Source organism: Impatiens glandulifera, chromosome 9 (genome assembly GCF_907164915.1).
Source record: "Impatiens glandulifera chromosome 9, dImpGla2.1, whole genome shotgun sequence".
NCBI classification, from domain to species: domain Eukaryota; kingdom Viridiplantae; phylum Streptophyta; class Magnoliopsida; order Ericales; family Balsaminaceae; genus Impatiens; species Impatiens glandulifera.
Window position 1 is genome coordinate 35,862,388 of NC_061870.1, and position 27,071 is coordinate 35,889,458.

A 27,071-nucleotide genomic window follows, 5' to 3' on the forward strand; every position below is an offset into this window, starting at 1 on the left:
ATCTCATTATAAATCATGGTTTATTTATTTGTCACTGTTAAATGCTAATCCAATGTCATCCATAATTACGAGCCGTCATAAATCATCAATCTTCCCTCACCACGACTTTACAAGAACAGATGGGAACAATTTTATTATTAAAATTTCATTTTATAATATATAAAAAGATACCAAACACAATTTTTAATAATTTAAGTCTAGAATACAATATATATTTTTACTTTATTTTTATAAAATTTAAATTTAAAATAAAAAAATATTATAATAATTCATACCTTATTAGTTTTATTTTTTAAATTCAACTATAATCAATTATATTCACTCTCTTATCGATCACATATGATTTAATTTATTAATCAAAGTACTAAAAAATATATATATATTTTATCATTATATTTATATCATTTAATCTTTTATATATAAAAATCTTAAAATTATCAATAATCAATATTTTATAAGTAATCAAAAAAATATTTAAAAAGTTATAAATTCCTTATCTGTTCAAATTACAAATTCAAATAACTTATTTTTTTCAGAATTTAAATAAAAACTGATTAATTTAAAAAAAAAAAAAAAAAACATGAAACCAGCTGGAGAGACAAACTTGGCGCTCAAAGCTCCAACATGGGAAAGTGTGCTCTCTTGAATAAACCGGACATAACTACTTTAAAATTCATATAAACATAATTATACTGTATACTTTTACATAATATTAAATTAAATAATTTTGTTTTCTAAGGCATAAGTCTCCTGCCCTTGACTTTGTAGAGATAATGGTGATTAGTCATGTGATAATCTTTGTTTCCAACTTATGTTTGATTATTTTTCTTTAATATTGTTTATTCTACTAACATAATAAATTGATTTTTTTTCTTTAAATAAAAGGTAAAACTTGGTTATATTAACATTTTCACTAAAGAATAGAAAAAAAATAAAGTAACTCAAGTAAAAGAGAGTTTTTGTATAAAAAAATTATTCTCAATAAGAACGTGATTTTGTTTTTTAATGTATGAAGGTAGTATCACGCAACTTATGACATCTACTTTTATTAAAGACGTTTTAAGTGGTAATCGAATTCGTAACTATTTTTTTAGGAAATTACTCTTGTCACTTAAAATACTTTAGTGGGTAAGTTAAGTAAAAATTATAAATGTGGCAATAACTTTTTCAAATAATAAATCATGATTTTAAAGAGATGGGTATGCATTAATCCAATTTTATTGTTCTTTGAAGGATATAAGTTAACTAATTAAGATCGAGGAAGACAAAATGGTAAGAGCATGGTACTCGCGTGTACTTTGAATGTGTAAAAGTGAGAAAGAAATTAAAGAAATTAAAAGTAAATATAGTTAACTTTTAGATATGTTAAATTGTAATTAAAATTCCCAACAAGAAGTCCATGTAGTTTGGAAGTAGATATTCCATATATAGTTGACATAAATTTGAAATATTGGAAAATTTACAATGTCTAAGACAACATTTGTGGTCCTCCTATCTCTTAGGTTGACAAGTCAAGTATGTGGTAATTAGTAACACAAGCCATGTGACTACTACTTAATTGGTGTTCTCCTTATATGTGGCTCCACCCTTACAACAGGATAGGATATTGTAGAATCAAGCCAAACATATGATTGACATATATATATTGCTCACGGGTTAAGAAAATATGGATAATTATTACCAAATCTAAATGATTGAGAATGAAAAAAAAAACAAATGCAAGGTAATTGAATTACAAAGTTTATAGAAAAAAAATATTGTCTAAAAAAGTTAAATGTCTAAAATTTGATTATCCTTAATAACGTCCTCTTAAATTAAAGCATATTCCATATCGATGTCTCATAAATGAATATATTTGAAGGCGATAGAGTCAGTCTTTCCATATGAATTTTTTTAAGTAATGTAATACAATTGTTAAGTTTGATAAACAAAATTAATATAATGTTAAATTTTTAAAGAAAAAACTAGAAAATACAAAATTCTTTGTTTGATTAAAAGGTAGATTGTTATATTTAATTTAGTAAATAATTATTTATTTATAAGTTTGACTAGCACGGGTAAGGGTATTATAGAAAGAAGATTCGTTTACTATGAGAGGGAAGCCAGTGGAAAAGGACTCAACTTACCAAAAATGGCCCGGCGCGTGGGGGGCCGGCCAAGTAAGATGAGAGAGAGAGAGAAAGAAAGAAAAATGCAAGCTGTAACCCTATCTATTTTGGCTCTTTGCAATTGATGATGCCTTTTCTATTTTGGATCCCTTTCAAAAAAAATAAAAAAAATATCCCACTTTTCATATTATATTTTTTAATTCAACTTATTTACTTTCAGATTGGGCTGTAATAACTGTTATATGATTATAATACTATTATCTAATTTAAGGTTTAATTATAAGATAATTGACCATTCACAAGGTGGAATTAAATGGACATTGATTAAATGAGGTTGGTGTTCCAACTATATAACATATTTGATTAATTAATGACCACCACATATCTAATTTATGGTTCTATGTTAGGTTTCCACTACAAATTGACATCCACCATATTCCATTTTCTAATAAAAGTATAATGCGTTACATTTTCAAACTTATATCTATCTAGACAGTATATAACTTAATCAATTAAGTCAATTTCGACTAGTTCCCCAAAATGTTAACTCATTTGATTTCTTCATTATTTTGAGTAATTTTACACATTTTATTTGCCATTCTATTTCCGTGTAATTTAAATCAATTAATTTTTCGCCTTATAACTTTTACCGTATAATTCGAAAAACAAATAAGAAGGATAAACTAAAACTCGAATATTTAGATTTGACCGGGAAATTAAAGATTAACGGTTAATATGTAATCTGTGCCACGGCTGATTTAACTCCGGCCAGTCATCTTCTTTCTTTGTCAGTCACTGTAATTCCAAAATACGTATATATATATATGTATATGTATACGTGATAAAGTTTGATTTGATATGTTAAAAGCTTCACCATAAAACGTAAATAATTCCAAGAGATAAAGGCAGAAACAAGCATTTCTCGGCTCACCCTCTTTTTAGCAATGGAGTCACTACCGGCCAGTCTTTAATTGGAGTTTTGCTTAGGTTTTTATATCTATCCATCTATCTATCTCTCTTTCTCTCTCTGTCTCTGCTAATTGTTGCTGTTTTGCTGGATTCTAGGGTTTACTTACAATCGAGATGATGTGTGGATTAATCGATCTAAACACAGTCGATGAAGACGAGGCACCGCCACCGGATTCACCGTCGCTGTCTTCGTCGTCTTCTGTATCGGCATCAGCTTCACCGCCTTCGGCTTCAACGCCGTTGTCTTCTTCCTCGGTGTGTCTGGAACTATGGCACGCTTGTGCCGGTCCACTCATTTCTCTGCCTAAGATAGGCAGTGTCATGGTGTACTTTCTACAGGGTCATTTGGAACGAGCTGCTGACTTTTCAGCTATTGTTCATGATATCCCACCACATGTTTTCTGTCGAGTTGTTGACGTAAAGCTTCATGTGAGTTGATCTTTTCAGCTATTGTTCATGTTATCCATTTTTGCACTTTTTTTTCATTAAATTTTGATTCTGGTGTGAATTTTCTTTTCTCGTAAGGCCGAGCCAGCTACTGATGAGATCTATGCTCAAGTTTTCCTAGTTCCTGATGACCAGGTAAAACATTTAGGTTGGTTTTTCACTAGTGATTGAAAAGTGCAATTCTTGACTTCTAAAAGGAAAACTATTTACTTGTCTAATTTTCCCATGTTTGATTATACAGTTTGAGCAGAAGTGGAGACAAGGAGAAGTTGATGCAGAATGTGGAGAAGGGGATAGCGAACGGGTTGTGAAGTCCACAACTCCACATATGTTCTGTAAGACACTCACCGCTTCAGATACCAGCACCCATGGAGGATTCTCTGTTCCTCGTCGGGCTGCTGAAGATTGCTTCCCTCCCTTGGTAATAATGCTATACATTCCTCAATTTGGTACTAGAAACCTTATATGGTTTCATGGATTCCACTGTAGGACTATAAGCAACAGAGGCCTTCACAGGAGCTCATGGCTAAAGATTTGCATGGGACTGAATGGAAGTTCAGGCACATTTATCGCGGTAAGGGTTATCACTCATGACATGCACCTGTTCGGTTGAATTCGTATTGTTTGGAGAATGTAATTTTTCTTTTTTTTTTGGAGCAGGACAGCCTCGAAGGCATCTTCTCACTACTGGTTGGAGTGGATTTGTCAATAGAAAGAAGCTGGTCTCTGGCGATGCTGTGCTGTTTCTGAGGTAGGGGAAATGAGAACTGTAATCTGAAAAAAAGTTGACCCGCCTCTTCAAGATCTCTTTATGGCATTTTGTTTGTGGCAGGGGTGATAATGGAGAATTGAGATTGGGAATCAGAAGAGCGTCTCAAGTTCAAAGCTTCTTTTCTTTCCAAAATACCAGCTGTCAGGGGACAAACGGTAGCACTATAAGCGATATCGTTACTGCTATTTCTACGAGAAACATTTTCAGCATTTGCTACAATCCTAGGTATGTATGACATCCTAATAATTTGACAAATGAGGTCACCGATATTGGAACACCTTTGATTTAGGAGTTAGGACTTACGAGATTGTGTTTAAAGTGAAGAAAAGATTCCATTAGATGTCTTCTCATTGTTATGTATTCTTAAATTATCTTATTCCGTTTGAAAACATTATCTTCAATGAGAAGTGATGGAGGGATGTGTTACGTCTCCAAATATGATGTTGTTTGTGAAGCTCCCTTAAAAGGTGGGCTAGCCTTTTAACCCACATTTTCTCTCAAGTCAAGATCCATTGCAGCTTTTTTCTTGATGAGCTATGTGGTCCAAATTTTGTCTTCATATGAGTAAATAATGTGTTCGCACGTTCTTGTTATCTATGCCATTGAAGTTTCAATTCCAGAGGGTGTTTTTAATTTTAAAGTGAGGCTAAGCAAATAGGACCCTGTTATCTTAACACACTCCCAAAAGAAACAAATGGATTTATATTTTCCTTAAATTCATATTCTGTTTAGAGAATTTTTATATGCATATAGTTTTTACTATTGGTTGATTTAAGGATTATCTCTTATTTTCTCATGCTTTTATCAAAGGTACTTAATTTCATATAATTTGGCTAATCCCTCTAGACTTTTTCCACTTTCTTTTGTTATAATCAGAGCTAGCTCTTCAGAGTTTGTCATACCGTTTCATAAGTTCTCTAAGAGTCTCACTCAACCTTTTGCCGTTGGGATGAGGTTCAAAATGCGATTTGATGCAGAAGATGCTTCTGATAGAAGGTTAGGGATGCCTGATATAGTAGTATAAATAGGAAAGCACACAATAGGCATATATTTATTTCCTTTGGTTGTTGCAGGTGTACTGGAATAATTACAGGGCTCAATGAGGCAGATCCTGGTAGGTGGCATGGGTCTAAATGGAAGTGCCTGACAGTAAGTTGTCTTAAATGTTATAATATTTTTAGTCCATGATAAAGATATACAGGAACCATAAATGTTCTACTCCATGATTCTGAGTTATATATGCTTGGATTTCAAGACATTGCTTGCATAAGTTTGTAACTATTCTTGTGTGAGAATAGGTAGGTCTCCTGCATGCTCCCACAATTATTTATTTTTTACTTTGTTTAGTTGACCTTTTCTGTGAAACATTTTGCCTCATATGGTTTACCCCTTCAGGCGAAGTAATCCTTGGTTTTAGAAATCTCATGAACTTTCAAACTCTATAAAGACACTAGTTGCTCACTTGCTCTTATCTTGATATCTGTATCAGCACGTGTCACTCTTTCTTACTCATTTATCTGGATGTAATACTATATGTTACTATCAGTTTTAATTTTTTTGAGAATATTCCACTCTTATTGTACCAAATTTAGGACAGAAGCTCACTTAGTCACTCACTACGACTATCAAACAACAAAAGCAATAACCAGGAAGCAAGACCCAAACACTTGCTTCTATGTCTTAGCTTATATCCTTGACCTAATCTTGTAAATCCACATCTAATTGGGTCCTTGTTATATAAAGGGATATTTGGATTTAATCTAAATACCCCCTTATCCCATTATCAATCACTCCATCCACCATTTTAATCATCAACTAAAATACCCTTTATTTCTTATAATATTTTAAAATATTAATATAAATGATATTTTAGTCATTTAACCAAGATAATCCACATTTCATCAAACATCTCAATTTCCCCATCCCCAATATGATTATTTTGCAAAATCTCTTCCTAAGAGACCAAAGGTTATGAGTTCGATTCTTACTTAGAACGATTTAAGTTGGAGTGGATGTCATGCCGTGGAGAGTCATACTAGTATTCTACATTAAAAAAAATATATATTTTACAAAATCCCTACATCAAACAAGCTCTTGGTTAGCTGAGTAATATACTTGACTGGACTCCAATCATCAAACCCCAGACGCAATACATAAAAGGTCAGTAAAATATCAGTGATTTTATGGAAGCTAATATGTCCCCATCCAATTTGCTTCCAAATAAAAAAAATTCAAACATACTACTTTAGAACACAAATACTCTCATCATGTGCTGGACACTTACTATAGGCGGGCATCACTCTCATAGCATATGCAGCTTACTGTTCTAAATGGATATTGATTAATAATCTGCTGGCTCAATTCAGGCAGTCATCTATAGATTTTAACCTTTACACATTTTTTAGCTAGATGATCTTCAAACTAAACTCTAATTTTTTGACTAGCTAAATCAGAGAAGCATTTGTTTCATGCATAAATATGAAGACTGATGAGTAAAAAATTTGGCCATCCTATTTTTGTTGTTTTTATTTCATAATTAAAATTGAACCTAATTAATGATATCTTTCAAACTTCTTAACCTTTTACAGGTTAGATGGGATACCCTTGAAGCTCATCTTGGACAAAACAGGGTTTCTCCATGGGAGATTGAACCATCTGGTCAGATTTCTAATACTGGCAGCATGGTGACATCTGGTATGAAGAGGAATAGGGTTGGTTTTACTTGCACAAAACCAGATATTCCCATTAATCCCAGAGGTATTTTATTATCTCCTGTAAATGTCTTTTACATTTCTCTCTTTCGTCGTCCTATATCTCTGAACCTGTGTAGTTAAACTCCCCTTGTATAGATGGTGCTGGGATGACGGACTTTGGGGAACCTTCGAGGTTCCAGAAGGTCTTGCAAGGTCAAGAAATTTACGGTTTTAGATCCTCAGAGATGAGGAGATATTTACCTCCTGGTTCTAATATTGTTTCTGGGCATCCTCCTCCAACCAATGGAAATGGTGTGAGAAACAACTTTACTGGCGATACTACTACTGATGTATCAAATAGACGTATAGCTGCTGCTGCCGCCTTTAATAAGGTCTTGCAAGGTCAAGAAACATCATCCTACAAAAGGGTGGTGATCCCACATGGTGGTGGTGGGAAGCCAGAAAATGGTGCTCTACTTCTACCTCCCAGCCGAGGAGGGAACGGTTGGTCATCATCTTATCTTCCAGCATCAGCACTGGCTTCATCATCGCCTCCTTCTGTGTTAATGTTTCAGCAAGTGAGGATCCCCACTACCTCCGAAATGGTTGGTATTTATCAGGAGAAGAACGAGATGAATCGTCTGAATATGTTTCTAAAGCCGGCAGAAGATGGAAAAAGTGGCAATCCTGCTGTGGTGCTTAGAGGAGTAGTGCAAGAAGATGGGCAGAATCTTGTATCGGCTTGTAAAGATAGCTGCAGGCTGTTTGGGTTTCCTTTAACTGTTGGGAGAAACAGCATAATAAACAGAGGGAAAGCGGCAACTCCCATAATAGCATCATCATCGTCGTCCTCTCCTGGTGAGGGGCAGTTGCACCTTAATCATGCACCAGGAAGTAGTCAAAAAAGCAATGTAAGTAGTAATCTCTGTTCAGTAAGGGATATGCTTTTAGATATTGCATTATAAATTGCTATTTCATCGCTGCCGGCAGGAAGGATTGACTGATTGCCTCGTCCAGGGTGGTCATTGTTCTATTTAGTTCAAATCTCACCCCCTTAAATCTTGTTTGATCTGTAATACAGCATGTTATGTTTTTTAGACAATTTAGTGGATAAAGAAATGACCTTTGAATGCTGTGTGTTGGACTTATGGGAGGATTCTTTTATTTTCTTTCTATTTTCATGTATCTTAGATTCTTCATTGTCATGGGATTGATCATTGATTGATAGATTTTCATGAATGTTGTAAATCTAATTGTTGGTACAAGGGTATTGTAGCAAGTTAAATGATCTTCTTATCGAATTTGGCCTCTATTGGATTTTAGGAGCTTTAACTTAATAGAAGCCTTATTTAGGAGCTTTAACTTAGTATATAAAAAATTATTGTTGAGATTATTTTTTATAATGAGTCAAATTAGAGTGTAATTTTTTATTTTTTATTTATTCCAATAGAGATTTTTTAGTCAGAATATTATATTTTATTATGATTTAATTAAATTATTGCTGAAATGTTTTTATAAAATTAATTTGATTTGAAATTAAAATTTGAAAAAACTATATTTATATATTTAAAAATAAAAATATTTAAATTTATATTAGTTTGAATTTAAAAATAGAGGAGGGAAATTAGGAGAAGAAATCATTAGTTGAAAAAAAAAGGATGAGAGATAAAATAAAAGAAATTTAAATATTTTATTTTATTCAATCTTTCACCATTATTTCCTTATATTTTTCTTAAAATTACTATTTTTAAATTCAACTAAACCCTAGATATACGTAATTTTAAATTCAACTAATAAAATAATTTTATCTATAAATAGCCCGAGTCTGTAAATTAATCTTAAATTAAAAACTTTCATAAGCAATATAGAAAGAAAAGCATGAGAGAAAGAGAAGTAAGAGTTTCTTCATAGTTAAACAACACCATTCTCTTGAGAATTTTGAAATACTAATTTTATTTTGATTTTATTGAACAATGTTGTAGGTTATAATGTCAACCACTTTTATGGAGCCGACTATGCCACAACAAAAGTTCACGACTATGCCACAACAAAAGTTCACGTTCATAGAATATAATGAACAAGTTCGTAATTCTATGATTTTGGATCAAATTCATTACTACTTTTCATTCGATAATTTGATCAAGGACGAATACTTAAGGAAACATATGGACGAAAATGGTTGGGTTTCCATATACTTAGTTGCAAAATTTAGAAAAATTCAAGCTTTGACGGATGATGTTTACGTTATATTGGATGCTCTCCGTTTTTCGCCGTTGCTAGAAATACGAGAATTTGAAATCCGAAAGAGTCATGATTGGGCTAGGTGGCCTATCTTGCATTAATTTTTCAAATCGTATTTCAAATTCCTATAAGTTCGAAGATAATCCATTGGAAGATAATATACTTGTTAACTTAAATCTAAGTTAAGCAATTATTGCAATTTGCAATCTAAGGGATGAAGTTGATTTTGAACAAGTTTCAAGTTAAACAAATTAGAGAGGATTAGTTTTTTTTTTCATATTTAGAATGGGTAAAATCCCTAAGTTCAGCTCCAAATAGAATTGTGTTCGTACGAGAACATTGAGTTTTCTTTTTCAATTATATTGAGATCTGATTTGTTTTTATTTCTTGTTTTTGTTCAAATGATATCACTTTAATTATAACAAATATTTCTACTTATTTTAAATTACAAAAGACTGTAGAATAGAATGGAACTTGATTTTACAGTAAAAAATAAATTACTTTACAAGTAAACATTACTCATAAATCATTAAAATTATACAAACAAGTTAATTTAAAATTAATAATCTTAACTGTAACAATCAAATAAAAAAAATAAAAAAAATTTAGAATTGCCGATCTCCTTACCTGTCGGTGCGATTTTCCAGCATGGTTGAGTCATGTAGATTTCACGCACCAGAAAGCGCGTGGAAATATAAGCGTCGTTTGACTCTAAACTATAATAGCGTTCTTATTGCCGTCATTGACGACGAAAAAAAAGTATATAATTTGAACTTTGAAGTCTGACATTTTATTTTATTTTATTTTTATTATTTTTAAAACTAAAAAGTATTATATTGTTATTTGTTATGTGAATGACATTAACATATGACGTAGATAGTTGTTATCAATGTTTAGGTCATCTGTATTATTTTATTTTAATTAAAACTCATAAATCAAACATGGTATTATAAGTAGACACCGACCAACACCTTAAAACTTTTATAAAATCTCCTTCTTCCTTTGTCTGTCTGTCTCTCTTTAAACGCAAACGCAAACGCAGAGAGCTAGGATGCATAAGGCGGCGATCCCATCATCATCATCATCATCATCAGGTAGAACATGGGTTTCACCGGAGGAGAACAGTACCGGTCCCGGCGGAGGATCACAGGCTCCGGCGGAGAAGAGTACCGGCGGCGTCGAAAATGAGAGTAGTGGAATTCAAGCGAAGAAACTGGTGTTGGAAAGTGCGGTTATAGTATTCGGGAGAAAAGGGTGTTTCATGTGCCACGTGGTGAGGCTGTTGCTGGTGGGTCTTGGTGTGAATCCTCCGATTGTGGAGGTGGAGGAGGGTGACGTGGCGGGCGTTATTGAGGAGCTGTCTGACGGTGGTGGTGGTGGTGACGATGATTTGCAATTTCCGGCGGTTTTCGTGGGAGGGAAGTTGTTTGGAGGTCTGGAGAGAGTGGTGGCGACTCATGTTTCTGGCGAATTGGTTCCCATCTTGAGACAAGCAGGAGCCCTTTGGCTTTAATTAATAATTTGTCTAATTAATATAATTATTATTGATCATCAAATATTGAAATGTAAGATCGATCGATCGTCTCCTTTGTTTTTATTATTTGAGATCGGTAGACAGAAAACAAAAGAAAGACACGAACAAAATGATGATGGTAGAGTACGTAAACAAATGGAGATTAATTACTTTGTTTAAACTATACTCCATCCCCTAATTAATTAATTAATTAACTAACAACCTTCCTCAATACAAACTAACTATATATATTAATTGATAATATATTTTATTTGTTATTGGAGATGGGTGACATATATAGGGCCATGTCACTAATTATACCAACCAATGAATGATACAAACTTTTTAGATATATTAACTATTATTTATTTAATGAATGATCAGTTTCACAACCTTAAAACCAAAGCTATTTGATTCTTATGAATTTTAATTCCAATACTATAATAATCTTTACATTAATACATGATGTTAAATCTAAACAATTTAAGAATTTCATTATCCATTTAAACAGATGCGGATCTCCCTTGGGCTGAGGATTATAGTATGTGAATAATAATTAGATTGTATTTTTTTTTTTTGTTATCTTTGTGTTTTTTTATTTATATAATTTATGGTTAATTTTTATCTCTTAAGTTGTATTTATTTTTATTTATATCCAAATAATATTGTACAGTAATTACTTTTTAAAATAAATAACTAACGAATTTATATATTTTAATCTTTTAAAAATAATAATAATTATATTAGTTGCATAGGATTAGAGTGACCCTTTTTAACATCACACTCTTAGTTCTATTATTTCTAGTTATATATTATTTTAAGCCCATTAACGGTAACTTGAGTTTCTAGTTGAGTCCCTATATTGGTTTGCTTTATTGTTGATTAGATAAAATATTTTTTTTTTAAAGATATATAATTAATTTTTATGTTCAAGATTTATGAATCAACAACAAGATGATATTTCTGTAAATAATAAGCTAATTATAATATCTATTAGTATATACTTTTAGTTTATTATTTGTAGAAAATTAAACATACTGGACCTATTTGTCACATATCAAACTGAATTGGTGGACCAATAGTGCAAGTTTATAATAAGGCCTTGGCCCGTTTATATATACCCATAGTTTTTTTAATTGTTTATTTATTTATTTATTTATTTATTTTTGTTCGAATTCGCACTAAATAATCGGTCCAGGCCTCTAAATCTTATCCGCAAATTCGGTCAATGATTTCGTTTTCTCTGTATTTTTTTTTTCTCTTTTCTATCTATAAATATAACTCTTTTTTATTATTTATGTATATAAAAAATAATTAATGCATTACTACTTTATTTTGTTTTGATTGATCCATATTTATTAAATACTAATCTCATATGAATTATAAGAATATATTTAAAATAGTTTTGTTGTCTCAATTTTTTTAATTATGAACTTAATTTTTTTTTAGGAAAAATGAGTTAGTTTTCTAAATTTAAAAAATATTTAAATTAAGTTTTTTTTTTTTCAAATTCTACTATTCTTTTTTTCTTTTCTTTTGTGACCAACTACTAATATTAATTAACCTAACCTTTTTCTGCGACTCATTGAAGAAAACAAAAATACTAATTAATTTTTGACTTATGCTAGTAGAAGTAGGGTTAATTGCATCTACCTGAATTATTATTATTATTCATTCTAGCAATCTCACTTTCCAACTAATTAATTAATTAATATTTCAGGTGATTGATGAAATCACATCTTCCAATTTCATTATATTCTTCAAGACCTATCATCATCTTCAATTATTTTTATAGACTTAGTCAAAGGGTTAACAAAAATACTAATTAAATTTTAAATAAAGTGAACATTTTAATAATTTATTTTAAATAAATTTCAAATAACCTTTTTTTTTATTAACCTAGTTAATATGACAAAAATGTTGATTTAATCAATAAATAAGACATGATATAGTGAAAGAAACATAGAAGTATATAACTTGACGTATGGTTCTTTTTGATGGCAATCAATCCAAATCCAAATCTAAATATCCAACAGTCAAAGTAACAGGAACACAACACAGACAGAAACCTTCTTTACGAAACCTTATTTTTTTACCTTCTGTCAATTACGAAGAATTTCCCATTTTGGGCAATTTTCTATTTTTACTGTAATGCCCATTTTTAATTTTGGACCCCTACCCTACCTTGTTATGCCTTTAAATGATAAGGGTTATCCATTATTATGATTGAGGACCAAAACCAACCAATCAACCCCACATATTTACTGTTATTGTCATTTATATCAACTACCTGAACATTTAAAACAAATACGAAGAAAAACAACGCCTTTAATAATGATTCATCTCCTTTGCTTTGCTTACATTCATATTTCATACAATTCTGACTTTTAAAAAACAAGCAATTTCCTTTTTGTCTTTTCTATGAAAAAACCTCATAATGCTAAGCTAAGCTTCCGTTGTCGGAGGCAGCATCTTCGTAATAATAAGGCGTCAATTTTCCATCTTTCGATACGCCTTTCATCTCGTAAAACTCTGCCCTCACTTCTTGCAACATCTTCACAACCTTTCTCATCGACGGTCGGTTAACCGGAAGTGGGCTAGTGCATAATAGACCCACATTAAGAACCTTGCATATTTCATCCTTAAAACAAGATTCAAGTTTTGGATCGATCACATTATCAACACCCTTTTGATCGAAAGTGGCGCAAACCCACTTCACCAAATCCTTCTCCCCATATTCAGGGGAGATTGGTCGCTTACCCGTTACCAATTCAAGAATCACCACCCCGAAACTGTATATGTCGCTTTTCTCGTTCACCCGCAATGTATATGCATATTCTACAAACCAAAAAAGCAACTGATTATCAAAATTCAAAAGCTTAAACAAAAAGTTTTCATATATTGAAATACTAACCAGGGGCAATGTAGCCACAAGAACCGGCGATAACAGACATTGACTTAACACCCTTTCCAATCGCATCGACGGGCTTGGCCAATCCGAAATCGGCCACCCGAGCTCCAAAATCCGAATCCAACAAGATATTGTTCGACTTCACATCACGATGAACTATAGGAGGAACAGAGTCGTGGTGCAAATACGAAAGACCCTCGGCTGAATCCAAAGCTATCTTATACCTAATTGGCCAATCCAAAAGGCCACTCTTACCACTATGAAGCAAATCTCCAAGACTTCCATTCGACATGTACTCGTAAACAAGAAGCTTGCAATCCTTGGTAGAACAACAACACCATAGCTTGACTATGTTCTTATGTCTTATCTTCCCTAATGTCTCAACTTCTGCCTCAAAGCAACGGTCTTCTTTCGAACAGCCTTTCTCCAAATCTTCACCACTCTCCCCATCGATCTTCGACAGTCCGAATAGCTTCTTAACAGCAACAGCCTCACCATCGCTCAAAACCACCTTGTATACAGTGCCCGAGGAGCCTCTTCCGATCACGTTATCTTCGTCGAGAGAACCCAAGATCTCTTGTTCGCTAAAACCCAGTTTGTGGAATGACATCAATGTCCATTTTGATTTGTTGGGTTCTTCCTTGTTAGCGTTCTTGAAATTCTTGTATTTCGAATGGAACCAAACGAGTCCTGCAATGAAAACCATACCGGCGAGGACGAAGATTGTTGTTAATAACCATTTGTAGCCAACACTTTTGGTTTCACATAAGCCGTTTATGTCGCCGCATAAACCAGGATTGCCGATGAAACTGTTCTTATAATTTTCCTTGGCGTATAAAGGCGGTATGTCACCTGATAGTCGATTATTTGACAAGTTCAGCTTATTGAGCTTCAAATTCTGTAACCCGTATGGGATTTTGCCGGAAAATTGGTTACCGGAAAGATCAAGGTTATTAAGTGACGTTAAGTTTCCGGTTTCATCTGGAATAATGCCGGAAAGCTGATTGTTTGCAAGATTCAGCTCATTGAGCTTATTCCAAGAATGAATTTCACTGGGGAGGTAACCAGAGAGATGATTGTTATGGAGGTCAAGCTTTTCCAATTGGCCAAGATTCACAATGCTAGTCGGCAAAGAACCAGAAAACAAATTGTTACTACCGGTGAACTCCAGCAAACTATCCAAAAAGCCAATCTCATCGGGAATGACGCCGGAAAAATTGTTCCAAGAAATAAACAGAGTTGACAAATTAGTCGCTCCGGCTATGGTTTTCGCGATTCCACCGGAAAATGAGTTGCTTACTAGCTCGAGCAGGTAGACATTTGGGAGACTCCAGAACCCCTCCGGCACTTCGCCGGAAAACCGGTTGTTCCCCAATCTGATCCTTGTCAAGCTTCTACATTCCCCCAAACTTGAAGGTATTTCGCCGGAAAATGAGTTGTATATCATCAACATCTCCTCCAGAAACCCCTTCTCGCATAGACCCTTGGGTATTTGCCCGGAAAATTGATTGCTCGAAACATCTATCAAGACCAACGGCGAGTTTCTTCCCAGATCTTTTGGCAATTCTCCTGTCAGCCGATTCTCGAAAAGCCTCAGTTCGTATAAATTTGGAGAATTAGCTATACTTTCTGGTAGATTTCCCTCTAAATTGTTCTCATATAGGTGGAGAGATTCAAGCGGTAAAGAACACAACTCTTCGGGGATCATTCCAGTCAACCCATTCATTGACGCATCAAACAACCTTAAGGCCGTCATGTTCGACCACCCCGTAGACGGTAACCGGCCAGTTAACGAGTTGTTATAGAGTTCTATTTGGACAACACTCGTTAACCAAGTGAGTGAACTCGGAACAGGCCCGTTGAGCGCATTCAAAGCTAAATCCAAATCCGTAAGTCGATTGAGTCGTCCTAGCGAGTCAGGAATGGGACCAACCAAGTTGCAGTCGGTGAGCCAGAGGATCTCGAGATTAACGAGATTCCCAATCTCATGCGGGATTCGACCCTGCGCAAAAGGGTTGTATGAGAGATTCAGCTGCTTGAGAGTCGATATGTTCCCCAAACACGAAGGAATCGTCCCATCTAGAAGGTTGAAAACAAGAGAGAGAACCTCGAGCTTCTGAAAACGACCGAAACTGATCGGAATATCGCCGGAGAAGTTGTTGCCAGCCAAATCAAGGTGTTTTAAATTAACCATCTCAGCTAAAGACGGAGGGAGAGACCCAGTAAGCAGATTTTGAGCTAGATTTAAATGCTGGAGATTCTGACAAGCGGAGAGATCAGGGAGAGTGGAATTAACGGAGTTATTGTAGAGAGAAAGAAAAGTGAGGCTAGTGAGAAGGCAAACAACAGATGGGAATGGACCAGCTATGTTGGCGTTGGATAGGTCTACGGCGGTGACGGAGGATTGACTGCATGTGACTCCTGCCCATTTACACGGCGTATTGTCCCGTTCATTCCAGGTGGAGAAGATGCCATCTGAATCGTCGAATCCGTGCTTGAGTTGTTGGAGGTATATACCTTCTTGGTTCAAAGAGAGAATCGAACCAACAGAAGAAGAAGCGAGGAAGATGAACAATAGGAAAGTTGGAATCATTTTTTATTTTTCTTCCCGGAAAACACGGAGCGGTGAAGAAGAAGAAGGGGGTAAATTGTTGTATCTATTTATTTATTTACAGACAGATCGAGCCCATTGTTTCTTCATATAATGTGTTTTGAAATCAAATAGTTAAGGAAGCATTGTCGGATAAAGACCGATAGAGATCTGAAGGTACAAGATCGGAGGAGGAGGAGGATAGAGGATCTGCCGGAGAATTGGGGGTAACTTTATAGTCCTTCCTGCCTGCCTCCTGAGAGAGTGAGAGAAGAAAAATGGATATATTTATTTTACAGATTTATGTGGATCGGGTCGGGTCGACATTCACAATTTTAATGTTGGTGTTATTATGTTTTTGTTTTATTCGAATTAAATTCAAACTAAATTAATTTAATTTCTAATTTATAAACTATTTTATTAATTAATGAAATATAAATATAGTTGAAAGAATCCAAACTAATATATTATATATTTTTTTTATGAGAATTTGAAATTATTTAATAATATTTTTTTATAATTAATTCATTTATTTTATTTGTATTTAATAAAAAAAATGAAAAAGTGAATTAAGTATATTATATATTTTAATTTAAATTATTTTAGATTAATTGAATTATTTAAATTTAAGTTAATTTTTTTTAATATTTTCTTATTTAATTACTTAATTTTGATTATTTTTATTAAAATTTTAATGTTATAATTAAAAATTTTGAATTTGAAAATAAAAATAAAACATGTTGACTATGTTATGCGAAAACAAGTCACATGTATATTATATTAAATTAAAATTTATAGAAAAATATATTAAAAATCATATTTTATTTTGATTATTTGGATAATTTGGATAATATTAATCTAATCCGAATTTAATTTAATCCGATCTTAATTCAATCCGAAATATCTAATCTGAATTAATATTTTTAATTCGGATCAAATTGGATTACGGATTAATTCATTCAATACTCATCTAGTTCGATAACTTATATGGTGTGCGTCGTTGGCATGAAGACGAAGGAGGTAACTTTTCTATAATAATTTTACTTCAATTAATTATTATCAAACATTATTATTATTATTATTATAGCTTAGTTCAAAGTTGGTCTAGAAAAATAGGATGAAATGTCGAGTCATTTGCCTACTTTTACATATTTCTGTCACTTAATTAGCATATTATAAAGGTTGATTTTTAGTCTAAAAAGTAACTCTGTTTTTTTTGTTTAGTTTGTGTCTTCAATTTTGGAATAAGAAATTATTAACTTTTGAAAAATAATAATATTGTATTCTAAAATTCAAGACAAACTTTATTAATGGTTCAATTATTTCATTTATTGTGATAATGAATATTGAGAAGATGTTAATAAGTTTCTCTACCTAAATGGTGACCTGGAATTAAATATATTATATAATTTATATTAAATTAATTAACACTAGAAGCTGGTTTGATCCATGTTATTTAAATATATATATAAGTTGTAAGGGTATAAATTGTAATAAGGTATTAAAATGTATAAATTGTTTAGTTTGTGTCTTCAATTTTGGAATAAGAAATTATTAACTTTTGAAAAATAATAATGTTGTATTCTAAAATTCAAGACAAACTTTATTAATGGTTCAATTATTTCATTTATTGTGATAATGAATATTGAGAAGATGTTAATAACTTTCTCTACCTAAATGGTGAGCTAGAATTAAATATATTATATAATTTATATTAAATTAATTAACACTAAAAGCTTGTTTGATCCATGTCATTTAAATATAGATATAAGTTGTAAGGGTATAAATTGTAATAAAGTATTAAAATGTATAAATTATATAGGTTATTAGTGTTTGGTTGAGAATATAAAATATGTATAAATTATATATGTTTTATTATATTTTTTGTTTGGTTTTTGGTATAAAAAATAGTAAAAAATGTAAAAAAATTATTATTTTTAATTATTATTTAATATTTATCTTAATAGTTTTAATTATTGATTATATTAAAATTATTAAAATTAATATTTTATTATTATATAAATTTATTTTTAAAATAAATAATATTAATTTACATTATTTTATATATAATTTAACTTATATAGTTATATAAATAAAATTTAAATATTAATTAATATTTAATAATTATATTTAAAAAATTTGTATCATTATAAATATTTTTTTTATTTAAAAAAAAATATTAGCTTTATAAATTAATTTTATACATGACTATTATTTTTTAATTTACATTATTAGTTTCTTAAAATAATTAATATATTTAACTATATATAAAATTTTCACATCTAAGTTTTTACACTTAAAAAATATAAGTTTTTATTTACATAGATAAATAAAATATATAAAATTAAATAATCAAATAAAAATAACTAATTAAGTATTTTTTATTTTTTATTTAAATTAGAAAATTGAACATAATTAAATACAAATAAGTGTTTAGTTATAATTTTATATTATTATTATTATATTTTAAATATAATAAAAAAATAATAATTTTATAAAATAAAAGAGGAATATTAAAACTTATATACACTTGTAACTAGTTTTACTATATTATACCCTTTTAAAAATATAACTTAATTAATCATATAAATATAAATAATAATCAACCAAACAATAATTATAAATTAATGTAGATATAATTATCCTATATCTACAATATTATACCCACAACAAACATAGCCTAAGTATATATATATATATATATATTAGTAGAAATAGAATATAATTTATTTTAATTTATTAAGTAAAATAAATTATTGGTTTGATTAGAATGCAGATTCAAATGGTAATCTAGAATCATGAAAAATTATCTGTTCAAGTTGTGCCAAAAGTTTATTTGGAAAGCATATGGTACACTAACTTTTTACATACAACTACAAATTATTTTTAAATAAAAATATATAAATATTTGTCTTTTCAAATGCTTAGTAGGTGTGTAATTACTTTGTGAGTAACTAATTAAGTAGAGTAAAAAAGGATTTTGCAGGTTTATATTTAAAGATAAGAACTATAAAGGTGAGAGAATCCTTAAATATTATATTAACATTCTGTTGAAAAGTAGTTTAATTTTTTTTTTGTTTTATTTATTTAATAAGTTTTAGGAACTATCAAACATTTTTTTAGTTTAAAAAGTTATAAAATATGTAACAATAATATTAAAATAATTTTCTAAATATATATTTATATTTATACATATATAACATGTATGGAACTTAAAATATATGAAGTAAAAGATACATGTATATTTTTTGTTTACATGCTAAGATCATCTCCAACCAAAACATTCATTTTCAAACTCATTTTTGTGTAAATATCACATCAAACAGTAATTCTTTTACAACGAAAAAAATCATTCTCAAATTCAAAAGAATATTCTTATAATATTATTTCTTATATAAACTTTTATAACTTTTTAATATCACCTATATATTTTACAAACTTATAAATTACACCACATTATTATAATATCATCCAAATATTTTAAACTTAAATATAAATTAATTATAAAAATTTATTAGAAATTCAAAAATTACAATACACGAACACAAACAAATACATATGAGATTGAAATAAAAAATTATTTGTACAAATAAAAAGGAGATAAATTTTCAAATATTGGAATTGTTGTATTTCTCCCACAAATGTTGGAATTGTTGCATTTCTCCACATATGTTGGAATTATTTTAGTTTCCTAAGTACTTTGTATTTTGTGTATTATTGTAATGTATTTAGTCATTTTTATAATTATATTTAATATATATATATATATTATATTAAAGTATTTTTTTTTAATATTCTTATAATTTTTTTAAAATATTATTATAAATTTATGTTATATAAAAAATATTATATAAATAAATTAAATTAATAATTATATAAATAAGCTTAATATAAAATATAAGATAAAAATATAAACAAATAAAATATATAAATAAATTAAAATATAAATAACTTATACAAATTAATTATATAAATAAGTTTAATATATAAAATTGATGAAATAAAAGTTAAAGGGTTAAAATGTGGAAAAAAAAACTGATGATCTAACTACACTAACAACGCAAATGAATGCTTTGGAGGGAGAATATGAGATATTCCATTTTTGGTTTCCCATTTGGCATACAATTGGAGCTGCTAATCTCATTTGGCGTTTCATTTTGCAGTTCTACTGGAGTTGCTCTAATAGATGTAAAATATGATTTTAAAAAAATGATATATCATGTGGAAATCGTTTTAAGAAATTAAAAAATCATGGTTTCATTAAAAAATAAAAAAATAACATATCACATATTTATTTAGCTTTAACATTTTTAATTTGAATTATAATAATATAGGGTATAAATCTCATTTGTATTTGTATGGCCATAAAGTCACAATTGTAAAGTGTTAAGAGATTTTAGAAAGAAAAAAAATTATATCTATACTTATTTATAAGAAATAATTTACTATAAAATATGTTTCTTGGAAAATAACTTATTAAGATTTTCTTATCAAATTATCCTCTATATATATTAAAATTTAACAGAAAGATTGATGTGTTAGTTAACTTAGTTTAGTATTCATTTATATTAATTAAAGTTCAAGGAGATGTAAATTTAAGAACCTTAATGACTCAAGTTTTTTTTAAGAAAATGTTGATATCTTTTGTTTAAATATCACTAGAGCTTGTTTGATTTGATCTTAAGTTATTTTAAAGTTTTCTTATCTAAAACTCAACTACTAATTTATCCATTTAATCATTGTTTTTATCTATTAAAATATTATATTAACCCACAAAAATAAGAGATAAAACAAAATATAAGTGTTTTTGTATTCTAATCCTATAGATTTTTTTTTTTTACAATTTTAGCAAACAATATTTTATAGAAAAAAAAAACTGATAAAATTTAAAAAAAAAATCATTTCCTCAAATAAGTTCTAAGTGACCAAATATTTTATTTCATTATAACCAAAGAGTAATAATTTTTTTTTTTTTATAGAATGACACCTCACATCAATTACTTGCTTTAACTTAAAATGTTTTGAAATTAAATTAACCATATAAATACTAAATAATAATAATAATAATATAATTTTGACTATGTAACATATGACTATGCAGATCATGCCTAGGGGCTAGGATTAAAATTATTATTTTTTCATAATTTTTACAATTTTCACAAAAATATTTCCCGATGAAATAGTATCACCATTAAAATAAATTATTTTTTTTTATTTTCCTTAAATTATAAGTGATTATATACAAGTATTCTTTTTAAAAGAAAATATATATATCAACATATGCATATATTAGAGCTGGTTTGATTTTGGTGTTTTTGGAATAAAAACTGGTTTAATTTAAAAAGAAAAAAATCAGTTTGATATTATTTAGATTTTTTTTTTTAATATACATTAATACTCGTATGGAAAAGAGAAGTGTCTAATATTCAGGCGTTGTTTGATTTTAGTTATTTTAATTAAAATATTTTTTCACGAGAAATTATTGATTAAATAATAAACTAAAATATGGATATATAATTAATTTATTATTTATAGTATTTTAAATATTAAATATCTTGACACAAATATTAAATAATAGTTCGTTATAACATTTTTTGCCAAGTATACTGATAAAATATATGAATTATTTATATATTAGAGAATAACTTATGTTTGAACGGATTGAATGAACAAATATGTGTGTAAAATAAGGATGGAAACGTAGGAAGTGTGAATAATACTTTACCTTTCATGCAAACAATATGAAGCTTTGTAACAAAATATATATATATATATATATATATATATATATATATATATATTAGACAATAATAATTTACATGCTTTTGTTTTTGAAAACTCGAAGTTAGTAGTGTTAAATAACTCAAGTTATATTATAGAAGTAATATGTTTACTTACAACAAGTTAAAACTTTATTTATTATAAAATAATAAAAATATTAAAAAGCATAACAACAAATCATATGGCCTTATCAAAAATTTCTTTTAATTCACAATTGTTGAAATTCATTTTATTAAAATTTATTTGTATAGTTATTATATATTTATTCGGAATCAACAAGGCACATCAGTTAGAGATTATTTAAATAATTTTTAATTAAATATTATTTAACTTTCTCTTATGGATCAAATTATCTAAAATAAATATATTTTTTTAATGAAATATCATTAAATCGTTTTAAAAAAAATATATAAAATATTAAAAATAATTATAATTATATTTTACTATCATTTAAATATTAAAAAAAATACATTTATCAAAATCAAAATCAGTACTAATTATAATTCTTTAAATAAACCTTTCCATTATTTAAATAAATCACTACGAAAATGTCACTATTGAATTAAATAATTATGATTAAAAAAAGAAGACTTTGTTTTTGAATTATTTTAATAACAAAAATAAAATTAAACTACATTTCACTCCAATCTCATTTATCACATCACTTAATTTATTAGCTAAAATATATTTTATTTTATATAATTATTTATATATATCAATACCAAAAGGTCAAGTTTATCCGAAGTCATGACGGTTAGAGCTGTGGTTAATTTGGATAATTGGGTCGGATTGTGGGTTGATCCGTTTTTAAAATTAAAACGGTTAAAAATAAAATTAAAAATGCTAGAGGTATGTTTCGAACTTGCAACCTAACAAAACAAGTACAACTCTTTAACCAACTAGGCTACAAATATTTTATATTTTAAATTCAACACTAAATTTGATAAACGCGAGACGTTTTAATATTAATATAAGTTCAACTTTTTAACTAACTAATATATAATGATGTTGAGTAAATGGATACTTGGGTCGGATTGTGGGTTGACCCACACATAAACTTAAAACGGTTAAAAATAAAATTAAAAATATTATCCGTAATTTTTTTCACAATTTTTTATATTATTACTCGTGCAAATGCACGGGCTAAATGTTAGTTATATTAATAACCCCAATCCGATTTAATCCCACCAAGATCTAAAGAATATTCAATCTAATAAACATGATTCACTCGCTCTCAATCCCATTAATTGGCAAATTAACTAAAATATTAATTAAGACAACTTAGGCTTGGTTCGGATTGTTTTTCTTTTAAAATAATTTATATAAAGAAAAAAAAATAAAGATGGTTGATGATTTTTAAAAGGTAATGATTATTTTTGATAAAAAAAATTTAAAGGGTATTAATATATATAAATAAAAAATAATAATTTAAAATAAATGTATTTTAGTATTTTGGTTAATGAAATTAATGATTTGATTAATTGAAAAATTAATTTTTATTAGTTTTTTTTTTAATCTAAAAAGAACAATAATGCCTTTAATGACAGATTGGTTTTCAGATTGATCAAAAATCACATATTCTATCACAACATAAAAAAAAATGTATTTAAACATATTAATTATCATAGAAGATGGTTATTATTAAATGAATATGTGTATTAAGCTCTAATTAAGTTATGAGAAGCAAAGAAAGTGAATCAAACTAGACCGGACATAGGAGAGGTCTTTATCTTTAGAAGGAAACGCAATGCATGCAGGTATATTTGATAATCTATAAATATTAATAAAGAAGATTAAAATTTCACGATAAAAGAGAAACGCATGCAGTCACATCAAGTGACATATCGAAGAAGAAGAAGTCGGACAGACCAATTTTTGAGATACCACGGGCAGAGACGACAGGGCCAATGGAAAAGTGGCGAAGGCAATTTTACATGTTCCTTTGCCAGATATTTATATCAGATGACGGATCGATGGGACCTCTATGTAATGCCAAACAATTAACATCTCCATCAAATCAAATCAAATCATATTTCAAATATATCAATTTAATAAGTGTTAATTTTGTATCCAACTATTTTAAGTTATAAATCCTAAACCATATAACAAAGCACTTAAAGGAGTTCGTTTGATCTATAGATTTTTTTTATTTATATTATGTAAACTATTGTAATCATAAAACAATTAGTTTAATAACTTAAATTTTAATTTTAAATATAAAAATATATTTTAATAATTCATTTTAAAAATAAATAAATATCCATACAAATAAAAATAAAACAAGCTCCTAGTTTTTAGACCCCCATGACCCAATACCCATGAGGATTCTCCAAATCCTTAGGGGCAGAGATTTATTAGGCACTTACCCACCCTCTTTTACACTTTTACTAGGTCTTGTTTGGTTCATAAGTTACAATGTTTTGTTTCAGCAATTATTCGCTGCATTCTTATATTCGCACAGGGGCTAGCTAGGACTCGTTTCATATCTGGCTATTATGATTTATTATTCCGAATAATTTTATTTAATAAAAAATTGTTTTTTTTAAATTTGTTTGAAATAAATTATTAAAATATATTTTTAAAATTTAAATTTAATAAAAATAAATAAATAATATCAATTTTGATATTTTAATAAATAAATAATTTGATAATTAAAATAATAATAATAATAAAATAGAAATTTTTAAAAAATGATAAAGCTTTGGACCGTTTGAGCTTAATCGAAAAGAAATAATAAGGCCTTGTTAGGTTGAGGTTATTTAAATAACTCAACCCACTCAAACTTATTTTCATTCCCCCTCTCATCAATCACATCTCTCAATTCATTACCCAAAATACTAAAATACCCTTTATTTTAAATTATTATTTATTATTTTATTATTATATATTAATACATTTTAAGTAATTTACCAAAAATATTCTCATCTCCTCAAAATAATCACCGATCATTACTCATTTTTCCCCTCTAATTTATTAATAAAGGGTATTTAGTATTTTGATTAATGAATTCAGTGATATAAACACTGAGAGGGAGTGAAATGTTATATTTTAGTTTTGGTTATTCAAATAATTCATATGGAACAAAACTTTAAAGCTAGTTGGTTATTGTTTTTATTAAAAGATATTATAAGATACAAAAATATATTTATTTCATTATGATAGCTCAATTAACTAAGTAAATCTTAAAAGACCTAATATTACATCTTCAATTTATAATTTTAATCATCTTTAAGTTAAGTTCATGTTTGTATCATAAATTCCAAAAAAAAAACAATATTATTAATTGATTTAATTATTAAAATATATTATTTTATTTATAATAAATTTTAAAAAATAGTAATTTTAATTAATTTAGAATAGTAGTAACGTGAGAGAAAAAAAAAATATACAATCATACAAGCTCAATAGAGTTGTTTGATAAAACATCCTCTTATTATGCTTTGATACTATTAAATATTATTAATTTTTTCTTTTTTACCGTGAGTGATAATGGTGATTACAATGTACAAAGCACAAGCAAGAACATAAGAAAGTGTAATTATCACAGATCAATTCATCATCAATCAATGGCTTCTCCATCTAATCGAATATTATTATTATTATTATTATTATTACTGCTTCTTGAAGATATGTTTTCAAAGACAAAATGAATGTGGTTCATGTCTGCCCTTTAATTACCACTTGTAATTATAGTCTATGAGTACTAACATATATCTTTATCATTCTTTCTTCAATTTTTATTTATTGATCATCCATAATCCATTAGAAATATTCACATGAATATGAAATACCCAACCACTATATTTAATTTGCAACATTACATACATGTACATAGACATGTAGACCTTAGATTGAACCATTGCCCTAAAGTTAATTATGTACAAATTAAATTACAAAAATGATTAATTAAAATCATATCTGATTAGGCCTTTAAATATAAGAATTCTCAACTGGCAGAGCCATTAGCCATGTGATTAGCATTCTGGAATATATTTTCTCAACCAATTACAAAAATAATAATAATAATAATAATAACAGTTGAGCTAGCCTTTACTAGCTATATATATACATATAATATTAGTTAATGCACATCATGAACCTTGATCCCAATAATCATGATGATTAGTATATAACATCCCCAATGAGTTGGAGATCATTGTTATTAATTATCAATCCATTTTCAAATGCATGATTGTTTCTTTCTTTACAATTTTATATATATGACCATCCATAAATTAATATATGTAGATATGTGGCACCCCATGGCCAACAAACTAATCTAAATTAAACAGCAAAACTTTAAAGCTCTAGTCAAAATTTTGAGAAAGTGACAAAGAATTGAAATTGGTGGATTACTATAAAGATTTTGAAAATAAAAACTCACTTTTTTATGGCTTTTAACAATCTTTCTAATAATAATATGCATAAAGTGTGATGAATTATTATGTTATGGCATGGCAATTGGCAAGTTGCTTAAGAAAATTAATTCATTTAATGACCCCAATTTGCTTATAATTAATTATTAAAGAAAATATATATGGAGCTTGATGAGGATTCAAAGGAAGATGGTTAGAGATGATTAATTCCTATAACTATTAAGCTTTTTAGTTGTAAAGAGGTAGGGTGGGATTATAAAAGCAAGATCCAAGACCTTTTTATGATCTTGTAACTATGTCATTATCATGAGAAAGGAAGAACTAAAGTAAATGGGTATCTTCAAAACTAACCTATATTTAGAAGAAATAGATAAATAAATTTGTTAATAATCCTGGGTATTTTTTATTTTATAATAATTCATGTCTAATTGGTCAAAGGGAAATAACAAGTATTATATATTGATCCATGGACTAAACAATTTTTGTTACACAGTTTGCCGACTTAGTATATTGATCCGTGGACTAACGATTTTTGTTACACAATTTGCTGACTTAGTGTTAGTTTAGTTAACAACATGACTTTTGTATTTTCAAAACTTTCTTAATATTGTTCAATTGGATTGCAATTTTAATGGAGTTTGAAATCCTTGTATTCTTTAATTAGGTTTAA

At 28.7% G+C, this 27,071-nt stretch overlaps 3 protein-coding genes across 5 annotated transcripts; 2 read left to right on the forward strand and 1 right to left on the reverse strand.

Moving 5' to 3' along the window:
- Positions 1-2,905: 2,905 nt before the first annotated feature.
- On the forward strand, positions 2,906-8,297 carry LOC124914510 (auxin response factor 3). 3 transcript variants are annotated; one of them, XM_047455081.1, is made up of 12 exons: positions 2,906-3,095; positions 3,174-3,506; positions 3,603-3,659; positions 3,766-3,945; positions 4,014-4,098; positions 4,185-4,275; positions 4,357-4,521; positions 5,173-5,292; positions 5,370-5,445; positions 6,885-7,053; positions 7,146-7,900; positions 7,980-8,297. In XM_047455081.1, the coding sequence occupies exons 2-12, from the start codon at positions 3,192-3,194 to the stop codon at positions 8,025-8,027; spliced, it is 2,061 nt and encodes a 686-aa protein (XP_047311037.1). In that variant the 5' UTR covers positions 2,906-3,095; positions 3,174-3,191; the 3' UTR covers positions 8,028-8,297. The 3 variants fall into 3 exon arrangements, with proteins under 3 accessions (XP_047311037.1, XP_047311034.1, XP_047311036.1); XM_047455078.1 differs by having other exon boundaries at positions 7,146-8,297; XM_047455080.1 differs by lacking the exon at positions 2,906-3,095 and having other exon boundaries at positions 3,116-3,506; positions 7,146-8,297.
- A 1,984-nt stretch (positions 8,298-10,281) lies between these two features.
- On the forward strand, positions 10,282-10,763 carry LOC124916359 (glutaredoxin-C9-like). The gene has a single exon (XM_047457075.1). It carries the CDS (start codon positions 10,282-10,284, stop codon positions 10,741-10,743), a length of 462 nt encoding a protein of 153 aa, XP_047313031.1. The 3' UTR covers positions 10,744-10,763.
- Positions 10,764-13,003: 2,240 nt separating this feature from the next.
- On the reverse strand, positions 13,004-16,490 carry LOC124914056 (receptor-like protein kinase HSL1). The gene is made up of 2 exons (XM_047454526.1): positions 13,658-16,490; positions 13,004-13,581 (listed from the first exon to the last, which is right to left on the reverse strand). Exons 1-2 carry the CDS (start codon positions 16,245-16,247, stop codon positions 13,184-13,186), a joined length of 2,988 nt encoding a protein of 995 aa, XP_047310482.1. The 5' UTR covers positions 16,248-16,490; the 3' UTR covers positions 13,004-13,183.
- Positions 16,491-27,071: the final 10,581 nt, after the last annotated feature.